We start from the raw sequence: 13,939 nt of genomic DNA, 5'->3' as shown, positions 1-13,939 counted from the left end.
AGGAGTGGAGGATGGGAAAGGGAGAGTCCTATCCAAACATGAATCACTCAAGTATTTATGATGAATGCATGTAAGAAATGTGGCTCTCCCTGAAACCCGGATAGGAAGCACTGGGAAAGGGGAGGAAGGAGGAGTAAATGACACAGAAACAGGCCCTAATAAGTTGAAAATGTTGAAAACAAGGAGGAAAATCAAGAAGAAAGTACCACTTCAGACTCCCATGAGGTAAGAAGACTCCCAAATGCTGACAGTCACAAAATATGGTGCGAAATGAAGGGCAAAGAAAAAGTGGAGGAAGAAGATGCACCAGAGTAAACAGTGTATACCACCAAGAAGATCCCACCAACAGAGGAGCCAATTATATAGGTACAAAGGGAGAGGAAAAAAGAAAGGATACAAATCTCCCCCAAAAACCCCACAGAGATGGGTAGATGCAAACATGAAAAGTACATTACAATGTCAGGGTGTGATCCACAGAAATGACAGTTTTTGTACAGCGGCAAGTGTTACAAAAGTAGTAGTCGTTGTAACACTATTTTGAGAATTCAAGTAAAAGAAACTTGAGTGGATAAAATAAATTCAATCCACAAATTATCACAGAATAATGCAGAATGTAAGATAACTAAGTCATCTGTTGAACAAATTAGGTGAAATATAAAAAAATTAAGTAAAAATGTGAGAAATTAAAACACTTCTGCACTTGAATGTGCCAAATTGAAAAGTGAAGATTGGATTATACAGTATAAATGGAGTCAGCTGCACTAGAAGAGTGTGTTGCACTGCTAGTGGTGGAGGGTTGTTGCATGCTACAAGAAGCTGTAACACATGCAAACATGTGGATGTAGGTGATAGCACATTGCTAGTGGCAAGCAAAAATTTGCACGTATAGAGGGCAGTATAGAGTTATCGTATCAGAAGTCTATTTAACTCTAATTTACTACTAATGATAATTAATGTTGAAAAGATATTGCATAAACTTCACAAAATGAAATATATTAATATAGTTAGATAATGTTTTTTATATTTGATTTAAATTGAACAAGTGTCATCCATGACATCACGAGTGTTTTAATCTTTTATACCCAATAACCTACATGACTGGTTCCTAACACTGCAAGCTGGAGTAAATGCTATGACTGGTATTTTTTAGTGAAAAGCTACACAATTGGCTACCTACACTCAGTGGCATAGAGGGGGGAGTTTGCCCCCAGGGACCAGGCTGAGGGGTACAAAATTAACAAACAATTTACCCAGAATTTAGCTGTTCCCATAAGACTAAGGTTTATTAAAATATTTTTCTTATGATTGATATCAAATATTAGTATATCAGGAATATCATGACTCGGGAAATCCCTTGTTTTTCAGTGTTAGATTGATTAAAATACATTGACATCTCAAAGTTAATAGGAAATTTAGTTGGGATATTTGGGGGGAATGCCAGATTATGTTTTGCCCCAGGTGCCAGACACCTTCACTATGCCATTGCCTGCATTGTGTCCACCACATATCATGTCAGCCTCTGAATATTACCCAACTTGAAATACATTAAAACTAAGCTGTTCTACATGTAACTTCACTTGCCAGATACCATATATTGATTCAGTTATCTTTACTTACTTCTCTACTCAATGAAGCCATGAATCATGCAGAATGTTTCAAAAATAATCATTTACAAAATGAACAAAAAAACAATTGCAAATAGGTTGACATATTGATTTTAAGGTAAATAAAACTTTTGCAATGATTTTTATATTATTTTCATTGCCAGCACCAAATCAGAAAATGGGACAGAACAAATGAAATATTTTTTTGTCAAATACAAGTACAATGTACTTTAAAATCACATCTAGAGAAGCAAGAAAATATGTTAATGATACCCATGAAGCAATTAAGTACAGAAACTAGGTAAATATCAATACAAACTCAAGAAGCCAATCTAGCTGAACTTGAAGAAAAAAAAAAGTACCCTTGAGCTCTCTTACAACAGAAAAACAGTAGTTAGAAGAGTAAAATACACAGAGAAAATAAACAAAAGTAAATTCATTAATTTTCATTGCATTAAAGCTATTTTCTAGATAAGGTTTTGTAACAGAAAATTTATGGTTTCTTTGTATAAAAAGTAATACAAGAAGCATCATTCTGCTTGGATTACATACAAAACCATGGTCCTAGGAAGTATAATTTCAGTTCCAATTAAATGGTTGTCTAATTCACAGGTATAAGTTAGTATTTAGTCCTATAATAGACACAGACAAGGAAAGATAACTTTCAATAGTTACAATATTATAAAACTGGCAATTCCATGATGGTGGTAGCCAGTCATTGAACCACTAGTTTAAAAACAATAAGTTATCATTCATAAGTACCCACTGTTATAAACTTGGAAAATTTTTAAACTCTAATACTGTAAAAATAAAGAGCTTTGTGGTTGTGATCAGTGTAACCACTTCATAGATTAATTTTTATTTTACATTTTTGCTCATGCACTAAATAAAAAATACACAATTTATTTGAAAGCTTTTTTTCTTTTAACTTGAAAACAAAATTACATGATCCAGTAGGCCAAGTTGTTTTTAGTGACAGAATAATTTGGAAGTTGACTTGTGCTTTATAACCGAAAGATCAATGAAGCTTTTAAAGATTTTATTTAACAGCTTTGTGTGGTTTAAGTATAATTGTTCATGCATTATATCACCAGCTAAAGAAAAACATACTAAACAACAAGACAAATGGAAGAGGAAAATTATTACAATTAAACACATTAGAGTTTAATATTATATTATAGATAGACAAAATAGTTGTTAATTTTTTTTTATGATCTTTAAATTATGCTAACATCACTTGTTTGGCCTTGTTACACTTTTTGTTAGTAAGGACAGAATGAACCTGTTAGTAATAATATTCTCAAGAGTGAAAAGTTAAGTCGTTTAAGTCAACTATAATAATATTACCTATAATAAGCTTGTACCTCTGCTGTAGTGCCTCTAATGGTGGCTGCTACAATCTGTGCTCCATGTGTGTTAGAGCGACACCTTGGTATACAATCAGGTACATGTTTGACTTCTTGGTACAGATTCATGATGGAAACACTATGGTTCAATCCAGAAAAAGGCACATTCTTGGTATTTTTCCTTTCAGTATCACAGAGTAAAGCAACTGGAAGCACCAGAAAAGTTTCTGCTCTACCAATGAGTATTTGACACAGATTGGGTAGATTATCACAGTTACATAAAAATTTGCTGCATACCAAAATCTTTCTATTAGTTTCTTTTTCTCTAACAAAGTATATAAACAAACAGCTATAAAACTTTATCACACAATGTATAATAGACTAAGTGAATACAACAACGTGTAACACTGGTCAACACGGACAACTTCTGCTTCTAGAATGTCCAGGTTATGGTCCTTTAATGCAATTGGCTCCCCCACACAGTAGGGGTGCCTAAAACGTTTATACTTCCTTAGTTGCTCATGGTTGTTGAAGAACACCTAATGAAAAAAAATTACTTCAGGCATTACCATATGACAAAACCCCATTAATTTCAATAATAATATACGTTTTGATTAAAACTAAAAAAATAAATTTCAACACTATACACTTGCTCATTCTTGGTTTATTTCATTTAACTACAAACAATTAAACAAAATTGCATGAACTAAGCAATCTGAAATATATCCTGATGGTGATTAGAGCTTTGCAATTAACTCAATGTAATCAATCAGCTATGAGCATTAATTAGTGTCGTGTAAAATATTTGATTAATCAATATGCTTAAATTGATTATAATGTTACGAAAAGAACTCACCAAAATTAGTGTTTCCAACTGTTCAACTATCCAAGTAATTGAAATATTGCTATCATGATTTCATTTATCATTTGGAATTAATGCAAGGTTATTCAATTTAATCAGTGTCAAAACTCTTTAAATAATCAAAACCGGAGTTTCCAATTATTAAGATTTGTTATTATTCCAGTTATTGATGTTCCATGTAAGCTCCAACTTAATCACTTATCAACTTACACTAAACATCCAGCTCTAACATTTCATGCCACACTTAAAAAGGCAAATTACAAGTTATCAACAATCACTAACTGACAAAAATCTGTTATGTTGACTAAATTCAATAGTAGTAATGAAGACTTAGTATTTTTTCATCTAATTATTTAAACATCAAGTTTCTTGTTTTGCAGTAGGAACTACATTATACAAAATTAATAAAAATTAATTTAAAAAGGGGGAATAGGGATCATCCAAAAAGTACAGAAACAAGTTGAACCAAAATGCCAAGATTATACTTTCAAGCCTACAACAAGAGACTAAAATAAACAAACAAGGCTGGAAATAATGTCTACGTTATTTTTTCAAGCTAAAAATCCCTATTTTGAATCCATGTCTACTGTACTTATCAATCTTTGTGGAGTCAAAATAGGGAACTTGTTTCTGTCTTTTTTTGACAATCCCTATTCCCCCTTTTTAAGTTAACAATTTTTACTAATCTTGTTTCTAAATTTTTCTAAATCCATTTATGGAGAATAAATTTTTATGTTACATACATGCATATATGTTCAATTGAATGTTAGATATTCTTCAACAGCTTACCGTTGCATTGGCTTTTTTTTCCACCCAACCACCATATTGAACTCATTTAAAATAAATAACAAATGTTCAACAAATAATAAACTCATGTACTGGTATGCAACTACAACAAACAAAATGTAAAGTTGTTCTCAAAGGACCGTCTTGAAGGCAAAGATTGTATCATCACAGATTTAATGACCGGTTTCCATCAATGTCTAAGAGCAACGAAACAAACGACAAGCAGCTTCAAAGCAATCTCATCAGAATGGAAGAATGTTTCTTCTAAGTTAATACAACATAGATTAATGCAATGTAAACAGATGCAGTAACATGCTTTCCTTGTTAAGTCTACATGACACGTGCATGTTCTTCAACAGCCTGCTGTGCACAAGTTTGCTAGAATAAAGCGACACGAGTAATGCATGCAAAACAGATAACAGCAACACATTTAGCACAAGTTGCCAATTATTGACAACATTTAGAACCGCTACCTTAACACCAACTATAGCAATAGCTATATGAAATAGTGCTATATGCAGTGGTAATAAACACCGAATATGCACTCACGATTTCAGCTAAGTATAAGAAACAGTAAAAGGAATCACCACCGTCACCCAAGTAGGAAAATCTACTATGGTAATCGTTATCTGTTAAAAACTTGTTGAAAAATTGTTGCAGAAATCGACATAGAGACAGCAAACTCAAGTAACGATGAACAATATCCACTCGAGTAAGTCTCAAAACAGTAAAATCGGGAATCTTTCACATGGCAGTTTCCAATTAATGTGCTAGAAAATGCACAAGTTGTAATTTCCAACTAATGCACATGCTAGGAAAACACTGGATTTTTTTTTTTTTATGGCAGAAAATTAAGGAGGTTGAATTAACTTTAAAACTACTCTCTGTGTTTTGCAAAATTCCTTTGCGATCCCAAACAACAGTATATATCACTTGCAATAATTTTATAGCGGAGTAATAACAGGGATTTGTAGCACGAGCAAACTGCCAGCAGTAGATCCTCAGCCTTGTTTCCTTACTCTTGCAATCCCTATTTGTAGATTTTAAATTCTCAATTTTTAATTATCTTGTATGTTGGCCTCTTTCAATGTATAGCAATGGCCAAGTAAGTATATGCATAGAGTAAGACACAATCTCACTAATTGCAATTAAAATTTTACCAGTAGAAAAGCAGGTTTTTCAAATAAAACAAATACATCTAAAATCTTATTTGAAATAAAGTTTCACATCTTTTAAAGTAATTATTTACTCAGCAAGGTGGCTTTGTACCTGGAGTTTAGTGTGAACGCGTTTAACATGCATCGAGTACAAAAGCAGCTGCTCAGAACATCACATCTATTATGTATTTATAACCATGTAAATCAACTTTCAGTGAAAAATAGATCACGGACATTCAAAGTATTCCATATGGTATATCTGTCTAGGCTTTGGTGCAAAATACCCAACTGAATTTGCTGTAGGCTTTTGAAACAATAATCTGAACAAATGGGTAAAATTTTGATTTTGTATAACAATCATGAAATCACTTATTTTGCTTATTATCAATGTTTGAGTGGTCTTCACCATTAAAAAGGAAGATTTTGAGTGTTGTTTCAAGAATAAGTTAGCTATTTAAGGTGGTTTTTGCCCAAATGCTGTAGAGTTTTGAGCAAATTTCTGTGCTATCCATATTATGAACCACTATCATGGTTCATTATAGAGCATTAGATACAAAAAGCAGGGAACAATACTGCACTTAAGTTATATATATATATATCTTTCACATATGAAGACTAATTTCAGAAATAGTACAAACATTCAAAATACAATAATGTTGTACAAATTGCTTCATTAATCTTGCGGTTACCGTGGTTACATTATTTAACTTAATTTTTATATTTTTAGAATTAAAATTAATTTCCAGCAGATACTTACTTCTGAAATACTAAAAGCCTTTCCTTGTTGAGTTTGCTCTCATGTTGTCAATGTTTTGTCAATGACTATGTTCTGAATGTCAGTAGCACTGCGAAGACCATGCATCAACTTGCATAGAATGCTCCACTCTCCCACCTTATTTATTGTGCATGCATCAGTATAACATACATAAGTTCTACTTTTCCATCATAAGCCTGATTTCTTTAACTAAAGTAGTGAGAAAGTGTTTAGTAATGCATTTCAGGGAAAAAGAGATGGAGGGTGAAATTAGTTCATCAAAAGTTCAGCCCACAGACAGGAATGTTATAACCTAGACCATGGCAATCAAAAGAAGTGGTCAAGCAGAAGCTGAGGAGAATCCAGAACTAGAGTAAAGGTCAGCAGACCAAATGCATCGGAGAAATGAGTGGAGAAGACCAATCTCAAAGTTAAGACACTCAGAAATAAGGAATTCTTCTTAGCAGAATACCTCATCGCTCTAGACACCATTTAGATAATATATATATAAAGAGCAGGGGTTGGGCAATATTATATTTATCCATGAAGTCACACACATTCTCAAGTGTGGACACAAGTGTAGGCATAACGGATATGCTGAATAAGAGTGCAGTGCGTTGTTCTGCACCTGAAGTGAAAGATTCTCAAAGGAGGAGACCAGTAATAAGTAATTACTATATATATTTTCCTGGATCTAAGGTGACCTTCATTCTTAGTCAGATTCAATATTAGGCTTTACAGCTCTCAGACAGTACAATGAGAACAACAAATAATGTTAAAAAATAAAAATGTAAGGTGTTTCCAATCCTGATTGGAGCTATGAGATATCATATGGAGAACAAGCATCTTATTTATGATGTCTCAAATGCCACACAGGAACATGCATGCCTCAAAAAGTATCACCAACCACTAGGTTGCAGTTTTTATCCACTTCAAGAGATTATCACCCTCTCACAGAACACCATCACAGATGGCAAAATTTATCTAGTAGAATCACAAAGGTACATGTAGCATACAAGAGTCCTGAGAGAATGAACCCATTCAAATATGGAGTCTTATTTCGTAAGGGAGATATTGTTTTTTTTTCTTTTCATATTCAAATGACACCTCACACCAGATGCCTCTGGAAATTATACTTTGATGATCATGTATGTCAAAGGTGTGGACCCAAGGGGAAACAAAGCAGTTAACAGAGAAAAACTAACCTACTAAGAATTCCATCTCACTTGAATAATTAAAACTTGAGGAAAACAGAAATATGAAGCTGAAGGGACAACAATGTGATGTAAATAAAATTGTAAGAATGTGTTCAGATTCATTCAGATGAAAGTCTGTAGGATATCCTCTAAAGGGTTCTGTGTATGGAAAGTCAAAGACATCAAATGATGAATATGGTGAGATGTAACCTGAAAATTCACTTTTAAGGTGTTTATAAACATTACAAAAACAAGATGGATCAGATGCACAAGTCAATCTGTTAATGTACAGTATATGGATCAAGATATGAGAAGTATGATTTATTCTATAGTATAAACAACTTTTTCTAAGCCCTTCTGGAAGATTCATTAAGCAAGATAACAATGAATTAGACCTGACTGGAGAAAAACAACATTCCTCTGAACAAGCATGAGGATCAAACAGGAAAGGTAACATAATACATTTTAGATTGAAAAATACAAGTATATGGCTTTTCAAGAAAATAAAGTTTGTGATGCATGAAGCAAAAAGAACATAGACATCAGAAATTCTGCAAAGCCAAAAATAAAGATGAAGAGCAAACAAGTCACCAAGGTTTCAAAAGGGAGAAAAGTCAAGAAACATAAAAATACACCCAAGTCTCACTTAAAACAATATCTAAGAACTTGGGGTCATTTAACACATAAGGCTTGGAAAAAGTCTTTGAAAGCAGGAAAAAAGTGAATGATTGTTTCTGTGAAATCTGAAAACTGCAGATAAGCTATGGAAGAAAAAGATAAGCCACAATCATGAAACATTACAAAAGAAAAGAAGCAATTTGTTGAGAAGATGGGGATAAACAACAGATATTATGCATAATGCTCCAACTCAAGATGGTAACCCAATAAGATTTATAGACAGACAGGGAAGAGTGTTGGCAAGAAGCCACCTCGGAAGAGAATCAGCTTTTTGGGCAAAGAATAAAACAATAGTCAGTCATGAAGCCATAGATGTTCCACTGGTTGTAATGGTACTGGTTTTCCATAAGAAAATCAACATAATAAGAGAAATCATGGTTGAACTGACTAAAATGGGGTGATGATAAGAATCCTGAACTTCAGTAGACAATCTTGGTAAACATTCAAGGAAGAAGGTGGAAAGGAGGACAGGCATGAAGGAAGAGGTTTTCTCAAGATTGACTTAGGGCATCCACTGACAGAGAAGTTTGATCTAGAACTAAAGACCAGCAAGGAGAAAAGATGGTTGACTGAGTTAGCAAATACATTAATCTATGGAAAATCTGCATTTTATATAACAAGTGAAAAGCCAAAGAGTGGAAGGTCCACTCCACAACAAACTAGAGAAATGTTCATCCCACCAGGAACGTGACAGGCTTGAAATTGAACAAGTTGAGAATGAACCTAAGGAAATGCAAAGCAAAGGGTACAAGAAAGAGTATTGCTCTAAATGCTGATGTAAGCTAAATTCACAGAAGTGTTTGTGTGAATTAACACAGAATAGTAGTGTAGAAAGGGCAGAAACTCAAGAAAGTACACTACACAGTCCAAAGTTCTAACATGTTGATGTGAGCTGTTACTTCCAGAGGATTCCAAGAACCAGAATGATGCTGATTCCCCAATGCAGCTCCTCAACTGACATGGAGGCATCTGTCTAAAAGATGAGGAAGAAAAAGAAGATCCTGTTTTCATACACTCTTGGTTCAACCAAAACTGGTTAAACATGAGATTGATGGGAAAAAGGCATGCTATGTGACAATGCATCTTGTTACGTATTAGAATTTCAAATCGCCTGAAATTAAGCTAACTGATAAATTTAAATTTAGTAATTAAATTGTACTTTGGATTTAGCAGTTAAGTAAAAGTCAATATATAGTCAGTTAAATGATATTTGCTAACAAGATTGATACACAGTTTTCTTTTTAATACAAATATGTTTTAATATACACATAACAACACAATTTACAACAACAGCTATTACAAACAATGATTTATAAACAAAAGTTTCACAAACTTACAAGCAATATAAAGTCTTTTCTATAGTCTGGAACTTCCTTGATATCTTATCGAGGGTTCACAATGAGCAAGTTAATTATGAGTTGACGTAGGTATAATTCACTTAACAATAACAGGGAGCTAGCTAGCTTTGTCCTTCGTTATTTACCAGCCATACACGTCGAGTTTTCCACGATGAATTTATTTAATGTTTTCATAAAAATACTAATGTCCGATGAGAATCCACTGAAGTTAAATGATTTGTAATGTTCGAACTTCGTAAAGGTTCCTGGTCAAATATCTAAAGTTTTCCAATTGCTAAGCATTATAATAATCACCGTTATAGTTTCCAAAGTTTATAGCACACTGACTATAGCGAACTAATAATAGATACTCTCTTTTGGCACGGCACATAGGTTATATTTATAGGCGTGTGGAGGTTTTCTAGAAAATTCAGATTATGTAACAATACAAATTTAAGCATTTACGTACATACATATATCGTTGATTCTTACTCTGGAGAACCTTCTACAACTTTGGAGAATAGGCGGGACTTTTGCAATACATATTTAACAGTATAAGCTATGTATGTTTCTAAATATAAATTTAATATAAACAAATGTTCATATTAAAATAAATATATAATAATAAATCTGTTACAATCAAAAGTCAGATCCCACTAAGCATAAAGTCATCCTCAAATTAGAAAGGGCATTTTTGGCAATAGGTGTTTAGGTATCCAAAGCTTACAACACTATAGGAGAAGAAGTGTTCCTTGAACTGTATTGATCCAAAAGTCCAGATGTATCATATACAGTATTGGTACCAAATGGGAATTTGAGTTATGATGATCCACCAAAGAGATATAGTCATCCAAGTGGCAAATTGAGTGTGTGTGCGTAAGACTGAATGAACAAAAGGTTCAAAATAATCCACGTAAAAGCCAATGCCAAGTGAATGGCGAAGATCAGCAAAAATCTAGACTACTTGACAGAAAATTTTCGGAGCCACATGAACATGAAACCCACCTGTAACATTAATATATAATATGGAATTAAAAACCTGAATACATTGATCAATAAGGGTCAAAAATGCAGCCATGGGATCTATCTGTACTCTATTGGTAGACTATTTGAATAAGGCCTCCAATGAAGGTGTAAAACTTCAAATATTTGTATAAACATTTGCAGGAGTAGTTGACATTGACTTCAGAATTCAAAGCTGGCTTATGTATGTTCTTCTGACACATGCATAATAAGTCATATGAAATGTGAAACAATAGAGAACTCTGGGTAAGTTTTTAAGTATTTAAGTCTAGCCATTTTGAATTATTTCATATATCCACAAACAAAATGTATTCCTATGGACATCAAAGATTAAATTTAGAACAAATGGTGTTTGACAGTTTGGAGATAAAAGGTGGTCTTGATGGAAGAAACAGCTTATTAGCTCTGACCCTGCTTGTTCTTATGTTGATAAAGGTTGTAAAAAGGCTGTCTTAGATTATAATTTTCATAAAATGAAGATCATGAACATCTGAACAGCCAAATTTCTTGGGTTCGGGGGACAGCTAGTAAATGCTATAAGCACATCCATTGCAATATTGAAACTTTATTCGTACTTAAACTGTTCCAATACAAAAGAGATTCAATTTGGTAAAGTTGTATTGTTTTTAAACAACGACAAGACTATCATTCTCACGATGACTTGCCTGTTTGACAAGTTAGATTTATTTGGGTGGTATCATGCATCTGTAATTTCATTCTATATAATTAGTATACTAAAAACATACAAAAACGAGAGTCACTTAGCCTACCAGTATTATCCCTCAAACACAAAAACAATGAACAAGTTTATATGTTAATTAACCAATTTACAGCATAAATGCACAGCCTGTAAATATGATTGTAATAAAAGTTGCTACATAACCAATTATTTTTAACCTTCTTATTATCACAATATTAAATAAATGTTCTTATATATGATCAATATAATTCATATATGCTTAATACTAAAATTTTCCTATGTTATTTTCTACTCACATAAATAATATAATGCTTAATTTTCAACACTACAAAGTGAGAAATTAAAATATACCCAAAATTAGTACAATATGTGACCCAATGCTAAAACTATGGATACATCATGTGGATAGGTTGATTATCAGAGGGTTAAACTTGAATTGAAAATCATGTAAAAATAATGATAATAACTGAACTTTAAACAGTCTCACTGCTAATACCTAGATGGAGCCTTGAGTATTTTTTCCTTACTACTTTGTTGTAAAAGAGACTGAAATGTCTGTACAAACTTAAAATAACTGAATCATATTTTCCACCAGTTATAATTACAACCATACACTGTTAGCAATTATGTAATGGTTATGTGATTCTAGTAGAGAGGTGATCAATCTTTCTAGCATTTTTGTCAATTTTAAGTTCTGAACTTATAGTAAAGTACCACTAATCCAAAAAAAGCACTTCAAAACAAAGCCCTTAGGAACTGATAGGCATCCTACCAGTTTTTCCCTCTCATGACGCAGGTTAATCACCTCTGTTCTAGGATCTACTTACACTGTTACAGCATAAACAAAAATAAAACAAGTACATAAAAATTTCAATACTTACCCTCGTTAGAAAGAGACATTTGCGATTAAAAATTCTTCAAAGGTTGAAGTTGTTGCATAACTAATCATAGTTTATGGTCTTTACTTGCTTAATAAAATACAGATGCTTTGTCATAAGTACATGAATACTATTTGGAAAGTTTTTCTCTTCCAAAACCAAGTGTGTTAAACAATTTCCAACTGTACTGCACCTAAATAAAAAAAGCCAAAACAAGTTACTATAAAAGAAGTGTTCATAAACTGTAAACAACATTACAAGTTGTATGCCACCTCCCATAAAGTTTTCCACAATTAATTCATATACAGGTTAACTTTCCTCAATCTGGAAAAACATCTATGAAAATTTTTATTTGTTATTACAACTGGAAATAGAATTAAATAAATTAAGGTTTTTTAATAAAGCTAATTTCTATTCTTTAATCTTTAGGAGAAAATCCATACATGCGAAACTTTTCATGATAATTTAATCATAATTTCAATTGATCATTTATTGAAATAATCATAATAAATAATAACTGGAACAATTAATTTGGACTAGTTAATTATTTTCATAACAATTGCTTTAATAATGATTTTGATTAATCGATTGTTGGAATAACTGAAAAGTAGTAATAAAAAAACACTAATTTCAGTTAGACAATTATTTGTGTGACATTAATCAATAAATCATAGCTTTGATTAACTGATCAGTTTGTGTGACACTGATCAATGTAATCACTGCTTATAGGTTATTGATTAAATCGTTCAACTCTATGTTTGTGGACAATTCAATCTTTTCATGGAATATAGTGTAAAAAAAAAAAAGAAAATCCTAGAACAATGAACAATAATCAAATTACAAGTAAAATTGCGACTGCTATAACACAATATTTTTCTGGAATGGCTGACACCTCTTAAAAACAACTTACTGAATTACTCCTAAAGTAACCCATCTACAAGTTTTGTGTCATTTGGTCAGAGGAATTGCTAGGCACTTTTGTAATTAAAATAGTTAAGTAGTGAGTGACCTGCTTATACTACTCGCATAGGAGGTTAGGGACGTAGAGTTCTGAATGAATTTTGTGGCCATGCAGGGCATCTCAATGACTACATGATTAAACCTATTCCACAACACGTGTAACACAACAAACACCTCTAATATAAAAGACAATTTAAGCCAAGTGATCTGATCGAAAATAACAAACTGATTGACTTATCTAGTAAGAAACAGCAGATCTAGCAACACTTTCAAAACCTGGGTATTGGAAGTATTAAAACTCAAAGAGTCTATAAACAAATGAAGAAATTTACACACAAAACCTTAACTCATAAACAATGTTGTCTGAGATGGGATTCAAAGAGATCAGAGATTTATTCCCCAAATATCTTTCCCTTTGCAATACATATTACCATTATACCATCTCTCCCTTACACACATGGTGATGACATCCATAATTCCCTACTCATAATTTAATTTGTGCACAGTTTAATGTATTTTAAAAAGCTTTCCATACATGCACACACATTACCCTTTTAATCGTACAAATTTTAACAATACATAAACAAAAACTGAACGTTTGTTTTAAAAAACCATGAGTTTAACGATATATGATATATTGGCATTTTTATGATCATAA

General features: G+C 32.5%; 1 protein-coding gene across 1 annotated transcript in view; it reads right to left on the bottom strand.

Moving 5' to 3' along the window:
- LOC106461143 (inhibitor of Bruton tyrosine kinase-like) overlaps positions 1–13,939 on the bottom strand; it is a 62,507-nt gene that overhangs the window by 42,508 nt on the left and 6,060 nt on the right. The window contains exons 2-3 of the mRNA XM_013920938.2: positions 12,325–12,514; positions 2,952–3,489 (exon numbers count right to left, since the gene is read on the bottom strand). Of these exons, the coding sequence (XP_013776392.1) occupies positions 2,952–3,079 (128 nt within the window). The 5' untranslated portion in view covers positions 3,080–3,489; positions 12,325–12,514. The remainder of the gene's footprint in view (positions 1–2,951; positions 3,490–12,324; positions 12,515–13,939) is intronic.

The sequence above is a fragment of the Limulus polyphemus genome, unplaced genomic scaffold (assembly GCF_000517525.1).
Source record: "Limulus polyphemus unplaced genomic scaffold, Limulus_polyphemus-2.1.2 Scaffold905, whole genome shotgun sequence".
Classification (NCBI taxonomy): Eukaryota; Metazoa; Arthropoda; class Merostomata; order Xiphosura; family Limulidae; genus Limulus; species Limulus polyphemus.
Note: the sequence above shows the minus strand (reverse complement) of the source record. Positions and strands in the feature narration are given on the sequence as shown.